Below are 24,436 nucleotides of genomic sequence, written 5' to 3' on the forward strand. Positions count from 1 at the left end.
AATTATTTGCCCGCATTAGCGCTGCAGTGGAAAAAATAGGTTACTGTCAGAATGAAAGGGAAAATCAAGTTTAAATCTTATGTAAAAGTGAACGCTGACCAAAGCCTAAACTGCGCTGGGACCTACTGATTCTGTTGTGAAGACCGAGGAGGACTCTGGATTCAGTTCCGTGTTAAGGCTTTTTCAGTGATTTCAGTGATTGCCGGCATTTATACTGCAAGGACTGAAAAGGCAGAGCAGCCACCTGGCAGATGATTCATTAAATTAATGCTGGCCAGAAGTGTAATGGCTGTGGTTTCTTGGGAGTGGCCAGACCCCAAAAATCTTTGTGGAAACTGCTGCCCAAATGGGCCCACTTCTGACGTGCAGGACGGGTTTTCTACACAGAATTGTAGGGAGTGGAAGGGACCTCGAAAGATCATTGGGTCCAACCCCCCTGCCAAAGCAGGTTCCTTAGAGCAGGCTGCCCAGGTAGGCCTCCAGATGGGCCTTGAATATTTCCAGAGAAAGAGACCCCGCAACCTCCCTGGGCAGCCTGTCCCAGTGCTCCGTCACCCTCACCGTGAAGAAGTTCTTTCACATGTTGGGGCGGAACTTCCTGGGCTCCATTTTGTGGCCATTGCCCCTTGTCCTGTCCCCACAAACCACTGAAAATTGGTTGGCCAAATCCCTCTGTCTCCCACGCTTAAGGGATTTATAAACATTAATAAGATTCCCCCTCAGTCTTCTTTCATCAAGGCTGAACAGACCCAGGTCTCTCAGCCTGCCCTTCTCTGCTTGTCGTTGTTGGCCTGCTGAAGTTTTTGTCAAACATGGAAAAGTGCTAACAAGGGAGATCGGGAAACTTAGCTTATTAAATAACAACCTCAAAAACTCGTGGGAACAATATCTTTCAGGAATTTGGGGAACTGGTGGAAAATAGAAGTTCTGTAATCTGCATTTTGGACAAGAAACTGCTTTTCTGTTCTAACCCATTGTAAAGCATCCCATTTGAAAAAGGAACGTTTCTTATTTTGCTGACTCTGTGGTTGTTAGTTTTAGATGACAGCATAATTACTTTTTGTTAATTACAGTGAAAACAAATGGTGAAATTAACCCAAAGCGTAGATTTTTGTAGTAGGAATCTCTTAAAATCATCATTTACCATTATGTTTGCTTGCAACTTGTGTTATTAAACCTAAACATGTTGAAAACTGAATTCCTCAAGGAAATAATGCTTTTGGTGGCAACGCTCCTTGCCTCTCTGAGGAAACCTTACGAGTTCCTCCTCTGGCAGGACGTGGATGTGTGCGTTTATGTCAGTTCCCATAAAGGACTGAAACCATTCAGGGCTTTTTTGTCATTGTTAACCCCCATGTGTAACCATGACCCCGGCACAGGCTGCGTCCGTAGGGGCCGGACGCCCGCGGGCCCAGCTCAGCGCCCCGCGGCCGCAGGTCAAGCGAGGAGGAAATCTTCAGAGGGAATTGGAGGGAGTCGTGGGAGGTGAAGCCCCCGCGCTGGTACAGGGCTGGGTGGGGAGCCGGGGCTCTGCCTGCGCCCCGAAGCCCTTCCACATTGCATGGATGCTCCCCGCGGGGCAGCTGAGATTGTTTTTCTGGAAGTGGAAGGGAAACATGACCCAGGTGCTCTGTTAGTCTGAACACCAAATCTGTATTCACACCAAGGATTATAGACGGTCTAAAACTGTCTTCTGAGTTAGGAACCTTGGATTTTTTTTTCCTACACTGTTCCTGTTCAGGCTGTTTAGAGATTTTTCGGGTCAAAAGCTTCTTGTGGAACCCCCACATATCTCCGTAAGATTAGGCATCCTGTATTAAGCAAACATTGTGTTTAACCTGGTGCCTTGTGTCTTGAGGGTTGTCAGCAGCAGATGCCTATGGTGAATGTTAAGACATGGAGCACTCACTTCTCCACTGCCTGCGCCCTGGGGGTTTTCTGAGGCTCCCTAGGCTGCCTCCTAGTGTTTTAACAGCTTTTGATGGAGTCATCTTCCATTCATTTCTTAGCTTTTGGAAGTGAATGGGAATAATATATGCTTTGTATAAGTTCACTGCATCTTGAATACTGAGTGCAGCCTGGTTTAACAGCCTTGCTTTTTTGCTTTTTTTTCTTCATTTTGAAAAGGTCCAGGAGAAGTTAGAAAAAAAAATGCAGCAAGGAAAATAAAAATCATCAAAGGTATTAAATGGCTGTTGTAGCAGTAACGACTAAATAGACTAGGAAGCGGCTGTCTGGCACTACCTTCATGGATAACTGAGGAAAGATACGATAAAAGCCTGGAAGGCACAAGTAGCAGGAGGAGGAGCAGAAGCAGCAGTTTAAGAACTGGAGAATGTCAAATGCAACATCAGAGGGTAGGTTGAAAACAAAAAGAGTTATTTTGTGTAAGACAGCTAAACAGTGGCACTCTTTGCTGGGATCTTGTAAACACCAGCGATGTATGCTGGTTTGAAAAGTGGGGGACACCCTCACAGGGAATTTTCAAAAGCAGAGGCACCATCCACAGGCCAGGACGTCCCTGAGCGTAAGACGTGGGGCCTGGCAGGACAGTAATTTAAATTTCATGTAATTTCAAGTAATGCCCCTTACATTGCAAGTGGAAAGTAATTGTTTTCTTGGGCATCCTTTGTCCCCCTGCCCCAGGTTCTGTCTGGCATGTTCCTTACCCTCATTTAGTCACCTTTTCTGTACAGGGAATGAATATATCTACTCTGTTTTCTCTGCCCTCATTCTGAATTCGTTTTAACTACAAAATAAAAGCTAAGTGTACAAGACAAACCAGCACACACAGCAGCCTTTACAGTTCTCACTTATAAAACAAAGCGTATCTCTTTGCTTCCATGTAATAGTTCAGATCATTGTAGCATTCGGCACGCTTAATTAGAGCTCGTGGCAGTTGTTTTTTATACAAGTACCTACCACTTCAAGAACAATGCAGTCAGATACTGTGGTTAGCAGGTCCCAAGAGCTCCTACCTGTGCATCCAAACTGAGCAGTACGTGCATGATGCCTAGTGCCCTAGATCCCCATGCTCTGGGTACCAAGCAGTGTTTTCACATCGTCAGAGACTTGCCATAGGACTGCCAGACCAAGTCTGTAGGTGACTTGGCTTGTGGTTATAGCTGCTATGCTGTAATAGTTACTTTTAAAACAGGTTTAGTAGTTGCATAATTAGGCTAAGAGGAGTCATTTGTTGTGAGCACATTTGATTTAGACTCCTTCACAGCACAGCAAAAAAGCCTGGATTTAGAGTTGCTTGTGTTCTCTGATGAGAAAGAAATACCATTAACTCCACCTCCTTCCCCTCCTTCCCCTCCTTCCCCTCGCGTAACAGGATTTAAAGTTGCTCTCCTGAATCTGGTTTGTTTGCCTTTCCTTTTCACTAGGCTGCTCTCAGAACTACTGAGAGACTGCCTGTAACAAGCACGTCAGATTTCTGTGGTCCTGCGCTGTGTATCTATCTATTTTTCTGCACGTTGCAGTACGTAAAGAGGAGATGAAACCTGATCAATGCTAGCAAATCTGTGATGGTAAAGGAAGACCATTAAAAGCACTTGCAAAAGTCACGGGAAGAAGTGCTGATGGTGTTGGATCTCAGGTGTGAAGTCTCCGATGTGCATAGACCACACTTTGTCTAGCTTGGAGTGATCTGTTAATGGTGTGGTGGTGGTGTTTTTTTTAAACAAACCCTGGGCAAGAAGTTACCGTTAGTCCTACTTACAGACAAGGTATGAGGCTAAAGGCGGTCCATGTCATGTCATCCCCCCCGTCCCGTATGCTAGTGTCATTGCAGTGCAAAATCTGTATTATCCACTGATGCTGTCTGCTGGAAAATTGGGTTTGCATTTAAACATGGGCAGATGAACTACGTTTTCAGTTTCAGAAAATCATGTCAGTATTACGACAAAAGAAGACTTCTTGTGCCCATGCTACCTCTCCATGCTGCCACTGGTGTCAGGAAAGCTCAGCATATGCCCAGGCGGCATTTAGCAGTGAGCAGCACAATTAGTGATTCCTGTAAGCACAAATGCGTTCTCAACAAGTATTTCAGAAATTAAAGTAATGGCTAATGATGTTTTAACTAGGTTACAAAAGTAACTACACAAAATCATCCTACCTTCAGAGCTCATTGTACAAGTACTGTATATAATCATACTAACCCTCATTTTAAGAAAGGGTAAAGTAATATTTTATATTATTGTTACAAGTGCAAAGCTTTTTCACTGCTCTAAGTATGTAGCAAGAATTCAGCCGTGGTATTTTTGTTTTAATACCCCAAAACTTTAGAATCTGATGTACTCAGCCAAGATGATACAGAGATGAGTTCTGGGTATGTATGTAGCTGACTGACGGGTCAAAATTAGGCTGGCTCAGGCGGTGGAGCCGTATGCTTTTCTATACTTGAAAGAGAAGTGTATCAGGCTAAAGGGAGCGTAATCACCAGCCCCATAACGTGTTCATAGTACTACCCAAATAAGCTTATTTAATTATTAATTTGTCTCTCTTTAAAGCACAAAGAATGTGATCACAGCATTGCAGCATGCTGAGTGTAGCGTCACAGGTAAACAGAAGTGCTCTGTGATGCTTGGACTGCCCTGGCTCCAGTTGAGAATGTATCATTTTCTGTATGTTAGAAGTTCACTTTTCTGTAAGTAGTTTTTCAGCCTTTCTAGTGATGATTGCCGAAGAGCTTAGTGTTTGTTGTTGCAAGAGATAAGTCAATTAATTAGTCAGTAGAGCAGTAAAACATAAAGAGGGGTGTGATACTGGAAAAACACATTGTTTAGGGTGTGTTCAGTAGGTTGGGACCAAGTGCCTTGTCTTCAGCAAAAATGTAATCATGCTATCATCTCTGGAATGCGCAGAGACAAGACTTAACGAGTTAGGATGGTTGTCGCTCTAGCCATGCTCCTTTAGATGCAGTCAAGAGAAGGCAGTGCAAGTCCGGTGGTTGTTGCTGTAATAGGTCATGACACTTCTGATGTTTCAGCCTTTCCCCTGTCGTGGAAGAAAATTATTTGTCTTGTCAACCGTTCCGTTTACTGTTTTGAGTACTACATGGGAGCCAGAAGCAGTCGTCTTTCCTTTTTCTTCAGGGTCTGGTAGTTTTCTACACGTGTAACCTAAGCTAGCAAAGCTCAGCAGACTAAGAAAAAAAACTATGGAATGATTCTCAGCAGACTTTCTCTTGCCCGGATGACTGCTGAGGAGCTTGTGGCACTGTGGAATGGGTAAAAACAGGTTAGTGAGAAGTTGGCATCTTTCAGAGAAATAACATCACTGTATTGAAGAAAAAACTCATGCTGGTATTGTTGCGTACCCCAAGTTATTAAACACTTAAAGCTTTAAAAGTGTGTGAAAATTTTCTTAAAATACATTGAGAAAGCAATCTATAGAAACTGCTCCAGCAGAAGTATAAAGTTGTAAATATGTTGGATAATTATAGGTGTGGTGTTAGTGTCCAAACTGAACTCTGGTTCATGCAGTTTTTCATTTGACACTGAATTATTCATAAAGCAATGAGTTAAACTGCTGAAAGCTGGCAGTAATTTAGTCACTGCTTGTTTTAGTAAATTTGGGGAGGTGGGGTGACTTCTTAAATGGCAGCTTTTGGTCCAGTGAATAATTGTATTGATAATCCCTTAAATGATTTATATGTGTCTATAAGAAATTAGTCGCATTTTTAAGACTTCAGCATTCTGATAAGCATTTTACAGAACAAAACATTATCTCTAAAGATAAGCAATTTGCTGCAGCCACTCATTTATCTGCCTAATTTAGGGAATAGCTTCTGTGTAGGCTATTTGTTCTCAGCTATTTTTCTATTCATGAAGATACATTGTACCTCCCTTTTATTTTCAAGTAATGATAGCTTTCTTAGTAGGATGACATTTCAGATACTATTTACCATGATGTGTCTCTCTCATGCACATTTGGTGTTCAGAAGTTTCTTAGGGGAGTAACTCTGGTTTATCTGAGAATGTAATAGTCCTGTAACTTACTAAGATCATACCTTTTTGGATTCATTAGGTACACTGACACAACATAAAAACACTCTTGCCATCCCATATTTTGTCAAAATGTTCTCTTTAACAGGCGGACGTAATGATAGGAATACAAGACAACAGCAGTATAATGATTGATCAGTGTAATAAGTGGTGGCTACAGCATTACTATCTGTCTAGTCATTGTTAAATGTTCTGGAGGCATGGCAGGGATGAGTCTGCTTCCAGGAAGTTTCCCCATCCCAGTAATGTTTTCTTCATTTACTGTCTTGTGTAGCATCGTCTCTGACTGTGGGGGATTTGCAATTCAGTCAATAGTGCAATAATTATTTGTTTCAGATGACAGCTACAGGGCAAGAGACTCCTGTATAATTCTTTATTTTTTTTAAAGAACTAACATTGGCTACTTGCTCTCTCTTTAGTAAATAAATGTCTTTCCTATTTTCTTTCTACTAAATTCGCTAAGGCAAATTTTGAAAGCACCAAGGACCATTAAACCGTGCCTCCCTCCCTCGCTACAGGTCATTTCTCATCCTGTGACCACAACACCTTTGTTCCTTCACCTGCAAGCTCGCCTCTTGCCTTCTGATGCTTCTCCTTAAGTTTTACTTAGTGTCCTTTATAGCTTTCTAGTTTAGGGGCTTGCACACAGTGCCGTTTGACACTGGATCAAGTAATGAAAGAGGGGAAAAAAAAATAGAAAAATTAAAAGAAAAAAATGTGGGGGGGGAGGGGGCACAAATCACCCACCATTTTGCTAATATGAAAATTAACTCTTTGCTGTAATTGCATGATTTTTTACAAGTCATGGAAACATCTGTGGCAGCAACAATCTGTACCTTCACATCAGTCTTCAGGATCTTACTGATTTAGCTACTTCCTTTTTCCTTCCTCCTCTACCCGGCCAGCTTGAGTTCCATCTCTTTATTCCATCTTTTGAAAATGTTTGGGGTGGCACCTGCTTTATTTTTTGGATGCCTTTTGAAAGGCAGTCAAAGTACAGAAATTGGTTGTTGCATTTTCACATTTTCATTACAGCAACCTCAGAGTGCCTTAAAAAATGGAACTGTAGCACACTTTTTGCTTAATTTCCTTTCTCCTAAGTCCCTTCATGCAGGTAAGAAGTAGTGTTTGTATGCTAACTGCAGGTAGGGATTAGAGGCCAAATATTTTCTCTCACTTTTGAAAGGCTGAATTCTTCCAGAGCAAGCTGGTCGCTTTCTTCCATCAGGGGAAGAATTTTATAAATCTTTTCTTTGAACAGTTCTAGTTGTTCAAAGATTGGGTCTTGTAAGTTAAGTTTCTTGAGGTCACACGACTTGTTTGGTTGTGTCTGTTGTGTGTTTAACCTGCTGCCTCCTGGGAGTGGTGCCTGTTACTCTGCCTTCACAGCAGGGCTTTCCAGGCTCCTGGGGAGCCAGTCGCTGGAAACCCACAGGCTTTTTTGTAAACTTCTAGTGTAATTGTATAAAACCCAGTTCCACTGACTCAGTAGACTTCCTGCACACCACTTACGGTTTGGGGAATCTTTGCTGCAGAGAGCTGTGAAGTAACCTGTCTGCACAATTGTTTCCCATTGAAGGTGGGTATTTATTCTTTCATCTTCTCCACATCGTTGGAAGTTTCTTGTTTGCTTTCAAGAAGTAATATTCTTTGAGTTTTTTGGAATGAGTCTCATCAATGTCTAGTAAAGGTCAGTGTGATGGCAGATGACGTGATTATTTAAAATAGCACTTAAAATCACTGAGCTCTGTTTCAGGATGATTTCTAGCAATGGTGTGGCTTTTGTTTATTTTTGCTTTTCAGCTGTGTGGTATTATCAATGTGGTATTGGTATTTTGAATCATGTAGTCCCTGATGCATTTTAATACACCTACTTTAAAAAATCCTGTAAAGACACTGTATTTCCCTAAATTGAAAAGGACTCACGTGATAAGCCCTGAGGACCAGCAGTTCAGCAAAGCTGCCTCAGAAGGTCCTTTTCCAACTTCAAGTGGTCCAATGAATTCTGGCACTGAGATGGAAAGTTGGCCTTGGCTTTTATGTTCAGCACGTGATTGATACCCTCTGATGCTGGTGTAATTTGACTGCTGCAAGACTGATTTCACTCATTTTTCAGTGAGAATTGCATAGTCTGTCTACATACTATTATATATATGTTCTTAAAAAGGCATTAAAAGTCATTTTAAAGTCTTCCGTGAAGTAACAAAGGCTGAAATTCTGGAACACCCAGCAGTGGGGGAGAAAGGCTGGTCTTTTCGCCTTTCTCTCCATAAAGGCAGAACCCTGGATCTGAAACGTTGCAGGGCAGCTCCTGAGGCTGCTGCCAGCAGCAAGCGGCCGTAGGACTTCCCTTCGCCTTGTGAACGCCGGAGCTTCTCGCTCGTCCTTTCTGGAGTAGTCGTGGAGGTTCTGCATGGAGGTCTGTACGAACCGTAGAGACACGGGAAAGTCCTCAATGCTGGTGGTTGCCATCATGATGCAGCCGTACATGATAAACCATAAGTTTTTAGTGTCACTGTTACTCCAAAACCGTGGTCTGTTTAACCTGAAAAGGAAACAGAATTTTTTCATAACCTTCTACGGAGACTGCTTCAGTTTCTCCTCTTTGGCTGCCAGATCCAAAAGCTAACGAGAAACACTGTAGATAATCTTTCAAAATTTGAGTACTTCATATGACACAAGTCATGACTGAAACCTGTGAGGTTAGTAGCTTGCTGCTGTCAGCCTTAAACTATGACAGAATACTGCTACTAGTTTAATTGCTGCTGTAGAGGGGTCAGTTTGTGGCTTTTGCTTACTTGTGACTGCAAGCACATTTGCTGCTGAGCTACCTATCATATATCTTGGAGATGCGTGAAATTCTCCAGTATTTTTCAGTACGAATATAACAGGCCTCATATTGTTTCAGAGGCCACATAATCTTGACAAAATCTTTTTTGCTTTCTCATGAATAGGAAAAAAAATATAGCATTCTTTGAGTTTTCTTTCCCTGTAGATTTGAATTATTGTGAACAGTAAAACAATAGAGCAATACATCTTACAGTGACACTGAGTTCATCCTACTAAACCAGCTGAATCTGTCTGAAGAGCTTTTTTGAGTCCAGGCTTTTTCAGTCATTGTGCTATTTTCATTCTGATTAGTTAACATTGTATTTACCTATGTTAATGTTGAGGTCACTGTCCATAATGAGGAGATTTTAAAAAAAAAACCCTTTCTGTAAGAGCTGGCATCCTTCGGCATAATTGTAGCTCCAGAGAATTCTGACTTTCGAATAACCGCTTTGCTTTCAGGCTTTCATCTGAACTCTTCAGTGATAGACTTCGTTAATGAGTGATGAGGAGTACACAGTAATTTGATGCACAGTAATTTGTGTATGATCCAGTAATTTATCTGTGTAAGGTGACTTGCTTCTCACTACTTTCCTAAACTGTACTGTCATGTTTCAGTGTCTTTCTGGTTGCATACGCCAGTTTCTTAGACTTGATTTCACTTCAGCATTCATGATCTTTCAGAAAATAAGCAAAAGCTCTTTCGCTCAATCTTGCTAATATCTGAAGTGCGTCTCTTCAGATGCTAACAGAACCTCCAAACTGTAGAAACCCTCTTTAAACACTCAGAGCTGTTTGGTTTCTTAGTAGTGCAGTGGCATGAATAGATAGAAAACTGTATACAACCCTAAATGTTTAACTTGTCATCACTGTTCATCATGTCCTACATTTCTTTTTCTAATAAAACAATATCTAAACAGTTGTAAGTGTTGCATTTTAGGAGATAGAAAACAAGTGTTCTTTACTGACAGTGTTTGCCTGAAATATTGGAGGCTACAGTAATTTAGTATTTTGTAGTACTGTATTTCAGGAGTTGAAGGCACTCCTTATTCACAAGGTCATTTTATGCTTTGTTGTACTACCTTCTTCATTTATGTGGTTTATGTTAAATTTTGGTTGATTATTAGATTGTGCCTTTATTTCAAGGATACAATTAAAACTGTGTGTTCTGGTCTAGGAACTGACGGGTGACATGACTTGGGTGGTGTTGACCCAACGTGGTTTAAGCTGTGCTGAAGACAGCAGTGTGTTCGGGAGAAAGGCCTTCCTGACCTGTGCGGACAGGTGTTTTTTCTTTGTCCTGCCTTGTATAATGCTAAGAACTCTTTGGCTTGAGGCTAAGAAAAGTGTTGTTTCTTGTTGGTGGTGTTTTTTTGTTTTTTAATTAAATCTTGGTGCAATTTGACATTTCTTTCCTCTTAAGGGCAACAGAGGAAGACATCAATTCTCAATTTTCAATGCTTGGTTCAAAAACGAATGTCGTACTGCTTGCTAGCAAATCTGTTAAACAAGGTCTGTGTTTGCTTTGTGCAAAGCATTCACAGTAATTGTTGAGTTTTATTAGAAATCATAAACTTCCTTTATTCACAGCAGTCGAAAACATTTCTTACTATTATCTGTCTTCCCTATCTGAAGGCTGTGTTACAAAAATGTGTGTCAATATCTGTCAGGAGAAGCAGCAGCAGCAGCATGCATTGTGATTCAGTTTATCTTATCAGTAAGTAGTATCTCTCAGAAGCTGCATCTATTGTATCTTTTAAGTTGATTGCTTTTGCTGTGATAGCTTGTGTTTTCTCCCTGCATGTTGCTCCTGCTCGTGCGAATCGTAGAGCGGTATCTCATAGAAAGCTCTAGAGTTAGCTAAGGACGGATATTTCCCAATAAAACATGATTTCAACATTTAAATTCTCTGTGAGAAAAATAGTTTGGTGAAGAACCAGCTATTCCTCAACGGTTTGCTTCAATTTGTTTCCGGATATGAAGTTAGCTTGATGGCAACTTTAATACTGGGCTTTAATTGTTCCAGTTCGGTGTGTGAGCAGCGGTATTGCTGTGAGCAGGCTGGGTGCTCCCGGGGAGGAAAAGTGCCCCAGAGGATGGATGGCTTCCTTCTTAGGCTTGTTCCATGCTGTTAAACAAGAAAGGGAGGAGAAGGAAAAGAAAACAAAACAAAAAAAAAAAAAAAAACGCAAGCTGTGGAAATAAACTTAGTGATCTGTATTTCTTACTCTCCTTTTTGTCACCCTCTTCTTGAATTGCAGCAGTTTAAACTTCTCCCTCCCTGATTCTGTTGTAGTTGGGTTCTCTTTATTTGAACTTTCTGTGCTCTAGCATTGCTGGTATTGATGCCTGCCAGCATGGGCTTCTTTAATCTTCTGCATACCTGTGTCTAGTGCAACCCAAACTTTGATTCGTAGCTGATTTTGCTATCGTCCTTCTAAGGAGAGATGAGGAAGGCGCACGCTTTAGTGTGGGCACTGCATGCTGTGTGTCTTCAGCATTTAAATAGCACTCGCGCCTCAGTGAGATGTGCTCTAACCCAGCAGGCCTCTGAAAGTCATGGGTCAGTGTCAAAGTTTATGGTCATTTGTGTCTGGTCCAGGAGCAAACCTCAGGTGGGTTTCTGCTGATACCCGAGGCAGAGGCTGTTTGTTCTGGGGATTTCCTCACAGAGCTGCTGCTTCAGTAACAACAGGGTAGGAACGCCCATCATTTACGTCTCTTTCCTTCAGTACTGTGAACTGTAAGGAGGCTGGAACACCCAACGTGATGGGAGGATTGAGGCAGCCCGATGCTACCTCACTTCACACCTAGCTGGCAGTGGCTTTGGCCTCAGTTCTGGCTTCTCAGGACGTACAGGGTTGGTGACCGTAGTGCAGCAAGTGCGCGTTCCACTTGTCGCTCCTCTGGCACGAAACGGGCAAAGGAAGAGCAGCGGGCGGAGGCGGGTCCCGAGTGAGCTGTCCCCTGTCCCAATCCCCCAAATCCCCCAGTCCCCAGCCCTGCTCCTCCCGTGGGCACTGGGGGCTGCGGGTGTCCCGGGCCAAGCGGGTGCTGCTGTCCGAGGTGCTGACGGGGCACGGGGGGGCACTGGGTGGGTGCTGACTGGAGGGCTGCCCACGGGCTTCTTTCTCTGGGGTCATGCGTGCCCCTGGGCTGGCGGCAAAGGGGGTCCGGGTTTTGGTTCCGTGTTGTGAAAGAGTTTGTTCAAGAATGTATATGGAGGAAAAGCACGTGGCAGTAATTATGCTGAAGTGATCAGTCAGCTTCTGGTGCAGGGCAGTGCAAGAAGGGGGTGTTCTGTTGTTGGGTTCATCGTGAAGATGCTGAAGCAATTCATCTCTGAAACTCTGTTCTACGGTTCACAGAGTTGTTTCACATCTCCTGTTTTAGTGGCATTTACGCATTTAAAATGGTTATCGTAACAAAACTTAGTAACAGTAGTGGCTAGAAACTGGAAAATGTTACCTCTAAGATGGTCCTGAGAGGGGAAAGGATTTTCCTTCCAAAGTTTTCCAAGTAAAATTTAAAAACATAACTTTACGTTTGATTAAATGTTTAGGTTTCCTTTAAAGAGCAGTGCCACTGAAGAAGTCTTGAAGTAGATTGTTAATTTATGTCTGATTTAGAAGTATATCTATGAAAAGGTGGAATGGCAGGAAAAAAGCCATTTAAAGGTTCATTTTTTTTTTACAAGACATGATTATGAGATACTGAGTGTAAGGCCATTTGAAAGTTTAAGAATCAAGTTGTTTTTTATATTTGTGTTCTGTATTAACATGGACTTTTTGCTCAATCCCTAAGTGTCTACCTCTTTGAGGAATTTTACAGTTAGATGTATACCTGTACAATAGTTGCACTACAGCTTCAGTGGATACTGTTCTGCAGGAAAAAGCGTACCTTTTCTGTCTTGGTTGTCTCATAAACATTGCTGGAGATAGAAATGTTAATACAGCTGAATAATATATATTTTTTTTATTTTTCTGTGTTAGCTGGAGATGCAGATGATCCTCCAAGAATTACTCAAAATCCTGTCATTAATGGGAATGTAGCAATGGCTGATGGACATAATAACACCGAAGAAGACATGGAAGATGGTATGTAAATATTTGATGAAAACGTGCAGCTTGCTCATTTCTTTATTTTTAGGAGTTTAAGAACAAAATGCTCCATGTGTTATGTGTCCTCTAAACTGCAGCTAACTAGAAAATCAAAGCCTCAATAGTTACTGTTTTTTTTCTGTTCAGGTGTTCTTATGACCTAGCTATACAGTAGGATTAGGCATCTGAGGGTTTGTTACTTTTGTTTTTTTATTCATTTAAAAATTGCAGAAAGTGATACTGTTTGTTGTTACATTTTGTGATATATCCCTTTAAACATACTGCAGCTGGCGCTTTGCTGAATTGTAATTTTGTCAGTTATGCAATCCCTTCAGGACGTTTAGAGTCCTTATCTGTCCTACTCTGTTGTCAGGTGGCAGCTGTGATCAGTTATGATAAGTCACTGCTAACTATTCGTCTGAGGAACACTTCTCGCCCCCAACTCTGATGCACTTTTATTTGTGATTTGCAAGGGAAAAAGTCTGTACTATTGTCCTGTTAATGAAAGGGGAAAGCAGTTAGGGTTTTGATTTTGTTGTTGTTGTTGTTGTTGTTTGGCTTGCTAAATAAAAATTAGGGTGTAAACTTTTTTTCCTATTACAGAAAAATAATTTTAAGTAGATATGTATAGGCTTATTTAAAGAAAGATAACACATTTGTAATTCACTTAAATCTGTTATATTTAGTGAAGAAAGTATGTAATACTATTTCTTATCATAAGATACTAGGAGGAGAAACTGCTCCTGTTTTGAAGAACTAAAAATTAAATTGGGGGAAAGGAGACACAACTTGAATGGGATCTGTTCCCCTCTGATTCTCTGTCTCATGCTATCTTGTGAGAGTTAGGCAGTCTTACGTACTCAAAGACATGCTTAAATATTTGTGGAAAGTGTTGTGTGGTTTTTGTTTGAGAAAAAACACAAACTGAGTTTAAAGGGCAAAAGAAGTGCTTGCTGTCATGTATTCAAGGAACCTAATAACAGATGGAATGCTGATAGAAAATGATAATGTTCCATGAACAGAGTATGGTTTAAATTCAAGACAGAAACATCTCATGGTTGACTTGTCTCTGTAACACTGGCAAAGATAAAGTTTCCTAAGATCAGATTATTGCAAAAAAGTAAACATGGTGTCTGTATAGCTTATGTTCTTATTGATCATCATTCGGGGGGCTTTGATTTCTCAAATCAGGAATTCAAGAGTAATTAACCAAGACTAAAAGAGGATTTTTTTTGTCTTTATCAAAACCAAGTTACCTGCTGTTAAAAGATGTTAAGCATGTTTTTTGGGTCCTGTTATTTGGAGGGTAGCAAGAGGAGATTGAGTGGATTGACTGGCAAGGATGGCTCTGAGTTTCATGCTCTTGGTAACAGGGTTTATAGCTAGAAAACCTGATAGCAGTGAACCAGTGTAGCCAGTAGCTAATATTATTGGTCAATTAGTACAAAAATTTGTCCAGATGTTCGACCACATACTTGCACAAATTAAGCAAAAGGAAGTTAAGCTGCTGAAGCAGCTGATGAAGCCCAGGCTGCATCAAAGATGGCAAGTAATCAGCCATACACCTCTCTTCATTCAGAACGACGTTGACTTTTTAATCAAAAAGCTACAGTAACACAGTTTGTCATTTACCAAATGTTTGAGTCATCTCAGACAATGAGTGTGCTGCTGTAGGAAAAGAAGCATCTGAAAGCATTCAGCAAAAGGCTTGTGAAAGCTTCTGTGTTTGTGGCAGTACTAATGTCTTGGTGGACTTTCGGTTTGGTCAAGAGCTTTGCTCCATTCTGCTGTGGGACACCTTTCAGGGGTAACATGATGATTTAGCAATACTCTGGTAGTTCTTGACTATCATATTTGATTAAGGAGTGTCTGGATACATCTTGGTGCTATGATACTTCTACATTGACACAGATAGAAAGTAGGGTTATTGCAAAATGTTGTAGTTGCAAAAACATTCCTGAAGACTTGCATCACATAAGTGAATGATGCCTTTTCCAAGCCTTGTAAACCAGATTAGTTGCTTGCTGTTGTATTACTTACACATCAGTGCAGTTGCTGCCTTGCTGTTTGTTCCTAGGCTATCCTGGTTTGCAGCATGGTATACATGCGTAATGGACAGCGTGGGAGATTCACAAGATAGGAAAAATGCAGGGAGGCACTGGCCTCTTTAAACATGCTCTGTTTTCCACTGCTGTTTTTTGTAGCAGTGAGACCAATCTGAGCTGAAAAAGAATGCTTGAATTCAGACACTGCTTCAGTAAGAATATTCACAAGTGAGTTTAATGGTTTCTGCACAAGAAGTGAAAAGCAGGATAAAATGTTGATGCTGCTTACTGGATCATAGAGACCAACTTCCTAGTGAATTTCTGAATTTAAGAAACTTTGAAGGTGATTTTTTCCTCCTGCTTAGACCACAAAAAAAAAAAAAAGACTGATAAAGTGGGAAAAGTGCAGCTTTCGTCCCTTTTGCTAGGTAGCTCGCTGTTGGCATTGTACCATGTGATGGGTGCAGCAGTGGACCGCCAACTGGACTTTCAGACAGAGCTTTATTCTTACGAGTGGTTTGACTGTAACCTGGTGTTGCCCTGTATGATGTCTTGGCAATTAAAAAGAACCAGCTGAAGGAGTGTGCCATGCTTTGTAAAGAGAGGGACTCGATGAACCAAGCCTTGTGAGGTGGAATAGCAGCTTTGCAAATATATGTATATATTTGCAAACAATAAAAAGGGGGCTCTGATCAAATTTGTTTTGTAAGGGCATCAGCATTACAATCAGTAAATAGAATAAATTCCCTCTGAAGCTGAAGTTCAAGCAGAAGGTCCCTAGCAAAACAAACTCACAGCATTGAAATTACCCACTGAGTCTCATTTTGGTGAAGAATTACAGTGGCTAGGAGGGTTTCAGAAGCATAAGTCTTCGCCATATGCTAGTATTGCATGCTGTATTTGGATCACTATTGAAATATTCAGAGAATTTTCAGCCAATTTCCCCATTAATAATTCAGGTTCAAAATATTTTAATAACCCCAGTGTACTTTAAAGGTAGCAACATCTACTAAGAGAAAAATCTGCTTTTCTCAAAGGTAAAAATACTTAAACACGTACAAAGTCTTGAAATGCATCATGTTCTGTATTTGGATCTCTGAAATGAAGGATCTTTGTTGTATCACGATGTTAAGCGTGACATTCATCTCACCGGTGACCAAATCTTTTCCACCTAGCTAACACAATCCGTAGCATGGAATTTCACCAGGCATTGTTAGCTGGGTCTGTTCTTTTTGTCTTGTGTTTAAGTTCACGTCATATTTGTATTTCAATGATTTATGAAAGTCTTACTTGCCAGTCACTAAGAAATTATCCTGCTGCCAATTGCAGCCTTTTATTAGAAGTTGTTGGGTATGTTTGTGATGGTGAATAAAGGTTTTGCCTATATGCTCAGTATATTAATCAGACTTAGTATTTAAACTTTTTTTAAACACAATTCTTGTTTTAATCAATTGCACTTGTTAAAAATATGGGCTTTCTGGAAGGAAAAGAAGGTTGTTGTTTCTAGGGATTGTTTGTATTCTTAGAGAAACTTCTATTTTAGGGTTGACCTTTGCTGCGAGGTTGAATTTCTGTGGAGTGGTTTCTAGTGATTGCTCAAATATTCTACTGAGAAGAGCGCCCTTCCCTGGCGAGGTCTCACACACAGGCTTTCCTGAAAAGAAATCAAGAAATACAGGCAAACTTGCTCTGAAGCATCTGCAGATGCTGCGTGGGTTGCCTTTTTTTAGCAGATAACGTGGCAGCACTGCTGCATTCTTTGTACTGAAGTGCTCTGAAAGCTGCATTACAGGAGGCAGAAAGCAAACTTGGTCTGCTCATTTTTTGGACGCCTAAACCAAGTCCAGAAGGCGACTGGTCTTGGTGGTGAACAGGGAGGCGTTCTCGAGCTGTTCTGAGAAACGTGATGCAAGGCTGATTCTTAAATCGTTAACTCCGTTAAGGATTTTCTTTGATTGTGTCTGCAAAGAAGCTTGCAAGCGTGGAGCTCCTTTGCTTGTAGAAGAGCAGCTGCCTGAATTCTCTCGACAAGCAGAGAGTAAGTAAAATGGGTAGGAAACAGGTGCAAAGTAGGTGATAAACTACTGGTTAGCTACACTTGCAGGTAGGGAAAAGGAGAAAACAATCGTTTGAACTCTTCTGTTGCTGAGGAAGCTGACAGCACTGAGTATTACCAAGATTATTACAGGTGTGGAGGGGAGAGGAAGCAGATTGGTTGGCTGGTTTCTGTTGTAGTGCTGCTACTTTTGAGAGCTAATTAGGAAAGCTTAGGGATAATAAGACCAACTGTGTTGCCAAGATCAAAATCAGCAGTAGAATAACTGCTTGGAAAGAAAACCATTTTGCAAGGGCGAAGAATGAAACCTGTCAAAGCTTCTGCACAGCTAGGGACAAAATTTGTAATTTTCTTTGTGAAGTGTATAATCTTTACACTGTTGCATGTTGTAATCAAAAGAGTTTAGTTTCTTAAACAAGGTAGCAACCAGGACTTGCCTGCTTTAAACAAAAAAAAAAAAAAAAAAAGGCACCATTCAACACAATCTTTGGTGTTACACAAAGGATTCCAAGTAAAAGACTGCTTTGCAAGTACCAAAACCCAACCTTTGTTGTATACTGTGCACCTTGTCACTAATCTCATGGTCCAGTTTCTGGCTCGTTGTCCTTGTACCTCAGTGCTTTTGGTTTCTGGTGTCACTGCATGTGATATATCTGCTCCGGTTCTGCACCCCCTGTGGGTGACGTGGGATTAACGTCGGGACCCTGCATGCCATGTGCCACCCTGTGCTGCTCGTACTTCCCCACACCCAGAAGCAAATCTTGCCATGTTCTGCAGGTGTTAAGTTGGAGCCATGAAAAAAAAAAGGAGGGGAGCGTCATGAGCAAGCACTGTACGTGTTCCTTGCCTTGTGAAATTGTTGAGATAAGTTGCAAGTTTTTTCTCCCTATATACAATATGAGGCATGTCACAACAAAAAAGAGCCCAGTCTTGTGCCTTCCTGAAGCTGTCGCAGTCTCCAGCACCCTGTTACAGCTTTGTACAACAGAAGTGGAACAGATTGTGGTATATGAAGAAGCAGGGATGTGGGAAGAAGGCAAAATAAGTTTGTGTGTCAAAATAAGCAATATTAAAAACTGTCTTAAAAACTGTCTGTTAACTTTGTTTTAGACAACTAAAAATCTCTAAAACTTGCATACAACAAAGAACAACAGGACCCTAGTCTTGAAAAATTCTTCACTTATCTGATAGGAAATCAAAAGAAAAGCATGAGGTTGATCTGTTTTAGAAAAAATACTCTTGCAAGCAGAAACCAGCTAAGTGGTGACTTGGTATTGACAGGCCAGTTGAACAGATTGTGAAAATCCTTCAAACGTCTTGGTTCATGCCGACAACTAACTTAAACTGATCTGTGAAGACACTGCACAACGAGAGGAGGTAGTGGGCTGTGATTTTTGTTGTAAAGCATTTGATATTTCTGTCTTACTGTACCTGTAGCTTTAGAAGAAACTCAAGTGGTAGCAAATTCTAGTAATAAAATGATTTAAGAAACAGTACAGAAGGAACGTGTCTTTCAGTGCTCTGTTTTCCAGAATGCTGTTGCAGTGTGTTTTTCAAAACGAGAAAATTGAAACTTCAGTTGCTAAAGAGTTAAATGACACTGGATTTTGGACTTTTTTTTGGTTGCTTCCAGAATCTCACTACATAAAACACACCCATGTTGCAGGATTTTTGAAAATTATTTTGAAGGGCAAACCATCAGATCTTTCAAATGCTCTCTGCATGTATTTGTGTACTTTACAGATACAAGTTGGCGATCGGAAGCAACATTTCAGTTTACAGTCGAACGCTTCAACAGATTGAGCGAGTCAGTTCTCAGTCCTCCCTGCTTTGTACGGAATTTGCCATGGAAGATAATGGTTATGCCACGACTCTACCCGGACAGACCACACCAAAAAAGTGTAGGATTCTTCCTACAGTGCAATGCTGAATCTGACTCCACGTAAGACACTTCTTTTTACAAGTCTTCATTTGATACTAGTTAATCTGTATTGCAAGAAATGAAGACATCTATGGAAAAAAAAAATCTACCAATCTTTCTTTGAGAGGAAAGAATTGCCAGATTTTGAGTCCCCTTCCCCCCTCACCCTTCAAAAATCAAAAAAAAAGAGTAATCCCCTCTTTAGGCAGTGTGGCGTATAAGTAATCTTCTCTTTAGGCAAGTTTGTGGTAGAATTTAGATATATTTGTTTGATTGCTGGAGGGAAGTCTTTGACTGACAGTTCTCTTAGCATGGGAGAAGTTTGGGTTTACTTCAAATTGAAGAGCTTCTGGAGTTTCAGTAGCCTTGCTGAGCTATAAATCCTACCTGTAAAGAGCATGAGCAGGTAATTCTTAGCAGCTAAGGCAGAACAGTGCATTGAGGTATCTCCTTAAACAGAGTTCATTACTCGTTGGCCAATATGAGGACATGGACATGTTCTTAGATTTCTTTATGCCAAACAAAATTGGCTGTCTTTTACCCCTTTGGCAAATAATGCAGGAAATTAGAAAGGTAAATAGAAATTTCTGGGGAATTACCGCACCTTATCCAGCTAGAGAGCAGATGTCTCAAAGGTATCTTTTCCAGTAAGATAATTTCATTCTTGCATGAAATCTTGCACAGTTTGCAGCTCACTGCATAACAGCAGTTGTTTTTTCACATCATTTTTGTAACCTAAAAGGTGAATCCTCATCTCACGCACGTTTAATCACAGGAAAAGAATAATGTGATCTTTAAAAGTATATCAAACAAGGTGCAGCTGATGGAGCTAAGAAAGCAGTCATGCCACTGGATGAGACAGTGACAAGGCATTGTTTGAACTGTTGTTCAGTCTGATCGTTTTCCACAAGCGAGATGAATTTTAACAGGACTGGTCACAATGAAATGCTACTGAAGACAGATTAAGAGGGTAGGGGAATTTGTCTGGTGGGAGGGAACGCAGAAGAATCTCCTCCTTTCCTTAGTCAGAGGCTGAGTTACCACACTCTGGAGACACCAAGACCACCTTCAGTTGACATACCCATCTGTGCTGAAGTAGGTTAGAAATAGCTTACCTTGAGATCTGTTAGCTTCTTAAACTACTGTTACCTGTGCTTGCCCAGCAGTAGTTTATTAATAATGTCATTGCCTTAAGAGAACCTCTGTTCCAGCTTCAGGTTCATAATGCACCCTCAGAAGGCCCCAGGGATTCATGCCCTTGAAAATAATTAACCAAATCTTAACATCTAATAAGAAAAAATAAAAATGTGAAAGTAAGGTACCAAAAAACACAACTAACTAACAAAACGTTTTAATGACTATAAAAAGCTGGTTTTGAATGAGTTTCAAATGTTTCTTCTGTGTTTATAGGTCGTGGTCTTGTCATGCGCAAGCAGTTCTCAAGATAATAAACTACAAAGATGATGAAAAATCATTCAGCCGTCGTATTAGTCACTTGTTCTTTCATAAGGAAAATGACTGGGGCTTTTCCAACTTTATGGCCTGGAGTGTAAGTAATTGGATATACATTAATCTATTATGTTATAGATGCAGTTTTGAACTTGCACTCCTGGATCCTGAGATACCTATAGAATTTTTTTAAGCTGTTTTTTATCATTGCTGAAGATTTATTTTCATTTTCTTATGAATTCCTGTACTTAGTTATTATAGATAGATTTTACTTTCATAATGACATAAACATTCCTTCATTGTTATTTCCAGCGTATCTGAATGCCTGTCAGTGGGGGGGGGGGGAAAAAGGGGCGTCATCATTCTGAAGCAATGCAGACTTTATTCCGTTTCCATGTGTTATTTGTATATGTATATAGATACTTTAATGCACTAATAATACTGCTAAGGCTTATCTTAAGTTGAGACAGCTTTTTAAGCCTTTTCAAAGGTTGGCCCTCTAATCTTTCATCTGGCTGGAATAATGTTCTTCAAGTAGAAGCCCAACTTCTGATTACCGATTCTTATTATCCACAGGAAATTGAAATAGTACTGTAAAACCTTAAAAGCCAGGAACGAGTTTCCTGTATTGAGACATTAAAAAAGAACTAAGTGTATTAAGCTGAAAAACAGCCTTGCCGATGTCCTTCTTTTTTTTCCCTTCAGTTTACTATTACTGGTAGGTCAGGCTAGGAAATTAAACGATGTCTAACTGGATGCTTCACAACAGTCATCTTGTAATATAGAGAAGTTTTGCAGTTCTCATATTCCTGTGTTGTTCTTGTTTTACAGGAAGTTACTGATCCTGAAAAAGGCTTTATAGAAGAGGACAAAGTTACTTTTGAAGTCTACGTTCAAGCAGATGCTCCACATGGAGTGGCGTAAGTATCTTTGTTCAAAAATAATTCTTAATTTTAATATTTCTACATCACTTGAGGTTGTTCAAGTACTTTGTTATTAATAGTTTTAGCTTATTAGACATTTCTGTCACGTTAACTTGATTATTTCTCACGAGCAATATTTTTCATCAGTCATACACATTTTTGTCAAGGTTAAACTTCAATTTATTTTACAATGTTGCAGAACTTTTACTTCTGTACAAATTAATTTGTGATTTAATGTGTCTGCTTATGTAGCCTCAATATTTTTGATCTTACAACTGATAAGTTTCATATACAGTCAAGTGACTCTTCTATCTAGCTTCCCTTGGTTTACAGTTTTAAAACTGCCTTGTCTGAGTCATTCTGCTTCATGTCGTTTCTAAACAAATAGGTTCTACTGAAATACAGACTTGCTTTTAAAAGGATAGCTTTGGATTTCAGTACACTTTCATAATAAATAATTTTTCTGCCATATAGAACATCTTGAAAAAAAAAATCTAACATCAAAACATTTAGTTCCAAAGATATACTGGCAGGCAGTAGGTAAGCATATATAGTCTGGCTTTTTGAACCTTAAGTAATAGTGAAGAGTAGCTGATACCTACCAGCAGTGCTACCTTAGAACAAGTGCTCTTTACAGTTAATAAAATTCTATCTTTTTTTTTAACCACTATTTTCCAGGTGGGATTCAAAGAAGCACACAGGATATGTTGGCTTGAAGAACCAGGGAGCAACTTGTTACATGAACAGTTTGTTACAGACTTTATTTTTCACAAATCAACTACGAAAGGTAATTAGTATGTGGAAAAAATGAGATTGCTAATTGAAATATCCAGAATATTTATATATAAATGCTTCAGAATGCGTCTCTCTATTCCTTTTGCCTCCTTTATCCTATTACGGAAGCTGTGACATGCTGATGCACGTCTTGCTTCCTGCACTTCAGCCCCAAGTTTCCTTTTCTAGTTTGAGCATAGGCTCTTGGTTTTTGTGAAAGTAGACAGAATACCTGGTGGAAAAATCTGAGTTAAGGGGTGTTTCCTAGGCTCTGTTATGTGTGAATGTTGCTTTGAATTGTTGAAGGAAAAAAGAAGACTGATTCCACTTCTTGCAGATGTGAGGAAAGTAATTTTCATTTCTTTAAATAGTTAAACTAGAAAACTCACTTAGGACTTCTCAGCCCATAAACAACATAAAAAGATAAATAAGTACGTCCTGTGAGGTTCATTTGTTCTGTCTTTTAATTTATATTGCACAGCTGAATTTTCTGCTGTTGTGGTTTGCATCTTTGTAATGATGGGAAAGCATTATAATTTCAGCAATTTAACCAACTTTTATATTTGCTTCATTCATATGTTTTTTATTTACTGCAGATGGTACTTCTTTGCTGGAAGGAGTAAAATTTTGGAGTATGCGCTTAATAAATATTTCACTGAAACAGGATGAAATGCACTAGATAATGTGTAATTTTAAAATAGTGCAATAGCCTTAATGGGGTAAAAAACATAAATTACTTTATTGAAGCGTGGCTAGTTAGAAGATATATACTACTTGGTACCATTTCGTTTATTGGAGTGTCCTTTTGATTCTACTTTATCCTTCTACTGTTATTAGTTATTATTATTCCTTAGGAATAATAATAATAATAAAAAACTCTTCACTCAAAGATTTTTGAAGATTCTTTTGCCATTCTTAATGTTCTGTTGTATTTTGTTCTTGTAGTTTTACCTAAGTTTTTTGCGTTCTTGCCATTCGCACTTGTTGTATCTCTTAGTGAAAATGAAGAATTCTGACTTCTTTCTTGTGTGTGTACTAGGTTGTTCCATTAAGCTTTCTTTTCTCCAGTACTTTTCATTATACCTATTCTCCACTGTCTTATCATTATTATTTGTATCACAGTGGCTTGTAAGAGCCCCAGTTGGGATTTTTTTTTTCTTTTACAATGTGCTGCTTACACTTCAGAGTTGCAAAAAATAGCATGTTGAGCTTCAGTAGACTGTAACTGAGGTTTTACCAATGCCATGCACAAGAAATAAATACTTGACTTGTTTTATGTGGTGCACCTGTTTCTTTTTTACATGAAGTGTAATTTACCCATTCAGCTTATCATTTGTTATAATGCCTGGTTTTGGCTCAGCATTCGTAATGTTTGTGCATTTTATTCTTTCAGACAACCTATGTGTTTTTATAATAGCTACATCTAATCCAATTGAGTATTTCCTTTCTAGAATGTCTTGCAGTCGGTAAATCAGTATGTTGCATGAAGAAAACTTGTTCTGTGAAGAAATGCTTTTTGTGATACAGATTTGTTTCAATTGAACTAGTCTTCTCAGGCATTCCCCTGCACTTCTTCCCCAGGCCCTAAATAAATACCAGCTGTTAGGGATTGTTAATATCTGGTTAGCAACCATATAAGAGAGCTTAATTTACTAGCTGGTAACTGCAGATTCTTTAATGGAAATGGTACTGGATGCCTAATTCTCTGCTTATTCTTCAGATTTTCAGAGTCCCCTGAACCAGAAGAGCCAATAGTGGTTGTTTTAGGCAGTTTTGGTACTTACTTGCTGTTACTACAGATAAGGAAGAATCACTAGCTATCTGGTCTGAAAAAAAAAAAAAAAAAAAAAAAAACGAATTTCTACAGCATATTTATTTTCACTTTGAACAAATTTGTTCCTTTTAAAACAGTTATCACCAATTCCTTTATTTCTGTTAATCCTCCATACTTAGGATAAATAATTATTTTTATTGTTGTTATTCAGAGGTTTGTTAACAGAGAAATTGCTGTCAGGAATAGAGCTGGGAAAGCATGAACAATATCAAGTGCAAGTGTATATTTATGGGAAGTCAAACCCTCTGATGAAGTGTGGGAGAGGATGAATGCAGACATCTTTCCTTCTTTGCTCTGTTTCCAAACAGCGGTTGGAGGGTTCCTGGGTACTTGAAACGAAACTTGCCTTTGTTAGCAACCACGTGGCTTCCGTGGTAGGGAATAAAGCAGGGCATATCTTTGTGACGGGTAAATGCACGCCGAAGCACAGTCTACTCTGGCAAAGGACAGTGGGGAGTCCAGATTTGATCTCAGACCACTTCATGTTGCTTCCC

General features: G+C 39.9%; 1 protein-coding gene across 2 annotated transcripts in view; it reads left to right on the forward strand.

Annotated features, from left to right (window-relative positions):
- Window positions 1–24,436, forward strand: part of USP7 (ubiquitin specific peptidase 7) — a 72,612-nt gene that overhangs the window by 18,681 nt on the left and 29,495 nt on the right. Inside the window, exons 1-6 of one of the 2 annotated variants that reach the window (XM_040574421.1) lie at window positions 8,286–8,430; window positions 12,833–12,937; window positions 18,785–18,983; window positions 20,373–20,511; window positions 21,243–21,331; window positions 22,013–22,121. In XM_040574421.1, the coding sequence (XP_040430355.1) occupies window positions 12,895–12,937; window positions 18,785–18,983; window positions 20,373–20,511; window positions 21,243–21,331; window positions 22,013–22,121 (579 nt within the window). In that variant the 5' untranslated portion in view covers window positions 8,286–8,430; window positions 12,833–12,894. Of the gene's footprint in view, window positions 1–8,285; window positions 8,431–12,832; window positions 12,938–18,784; window positions 18,984–20,372; window positions 20,512–21,242; window positions 21,332–22,012; window positions 22,122–24,436 lie in introns of those variants that run through there. The other variant, XM_040574420.1, reaches the window with a different exon arrangement.

This window comes from Cygnus olor, chromosome 15 (genome assembly GCF_009769625.2).
Source record: "Cygnus olor isolate bCygOlo1 chromosome 15, bCygOlo1.pri.v2, whole genome shotgun sequence".
Lineage (NCBI taxonomy): Eukaryota > Metazoa > Chordata > Aves > Anseriformes > Anatidae > Cygnus > Cygnus olor.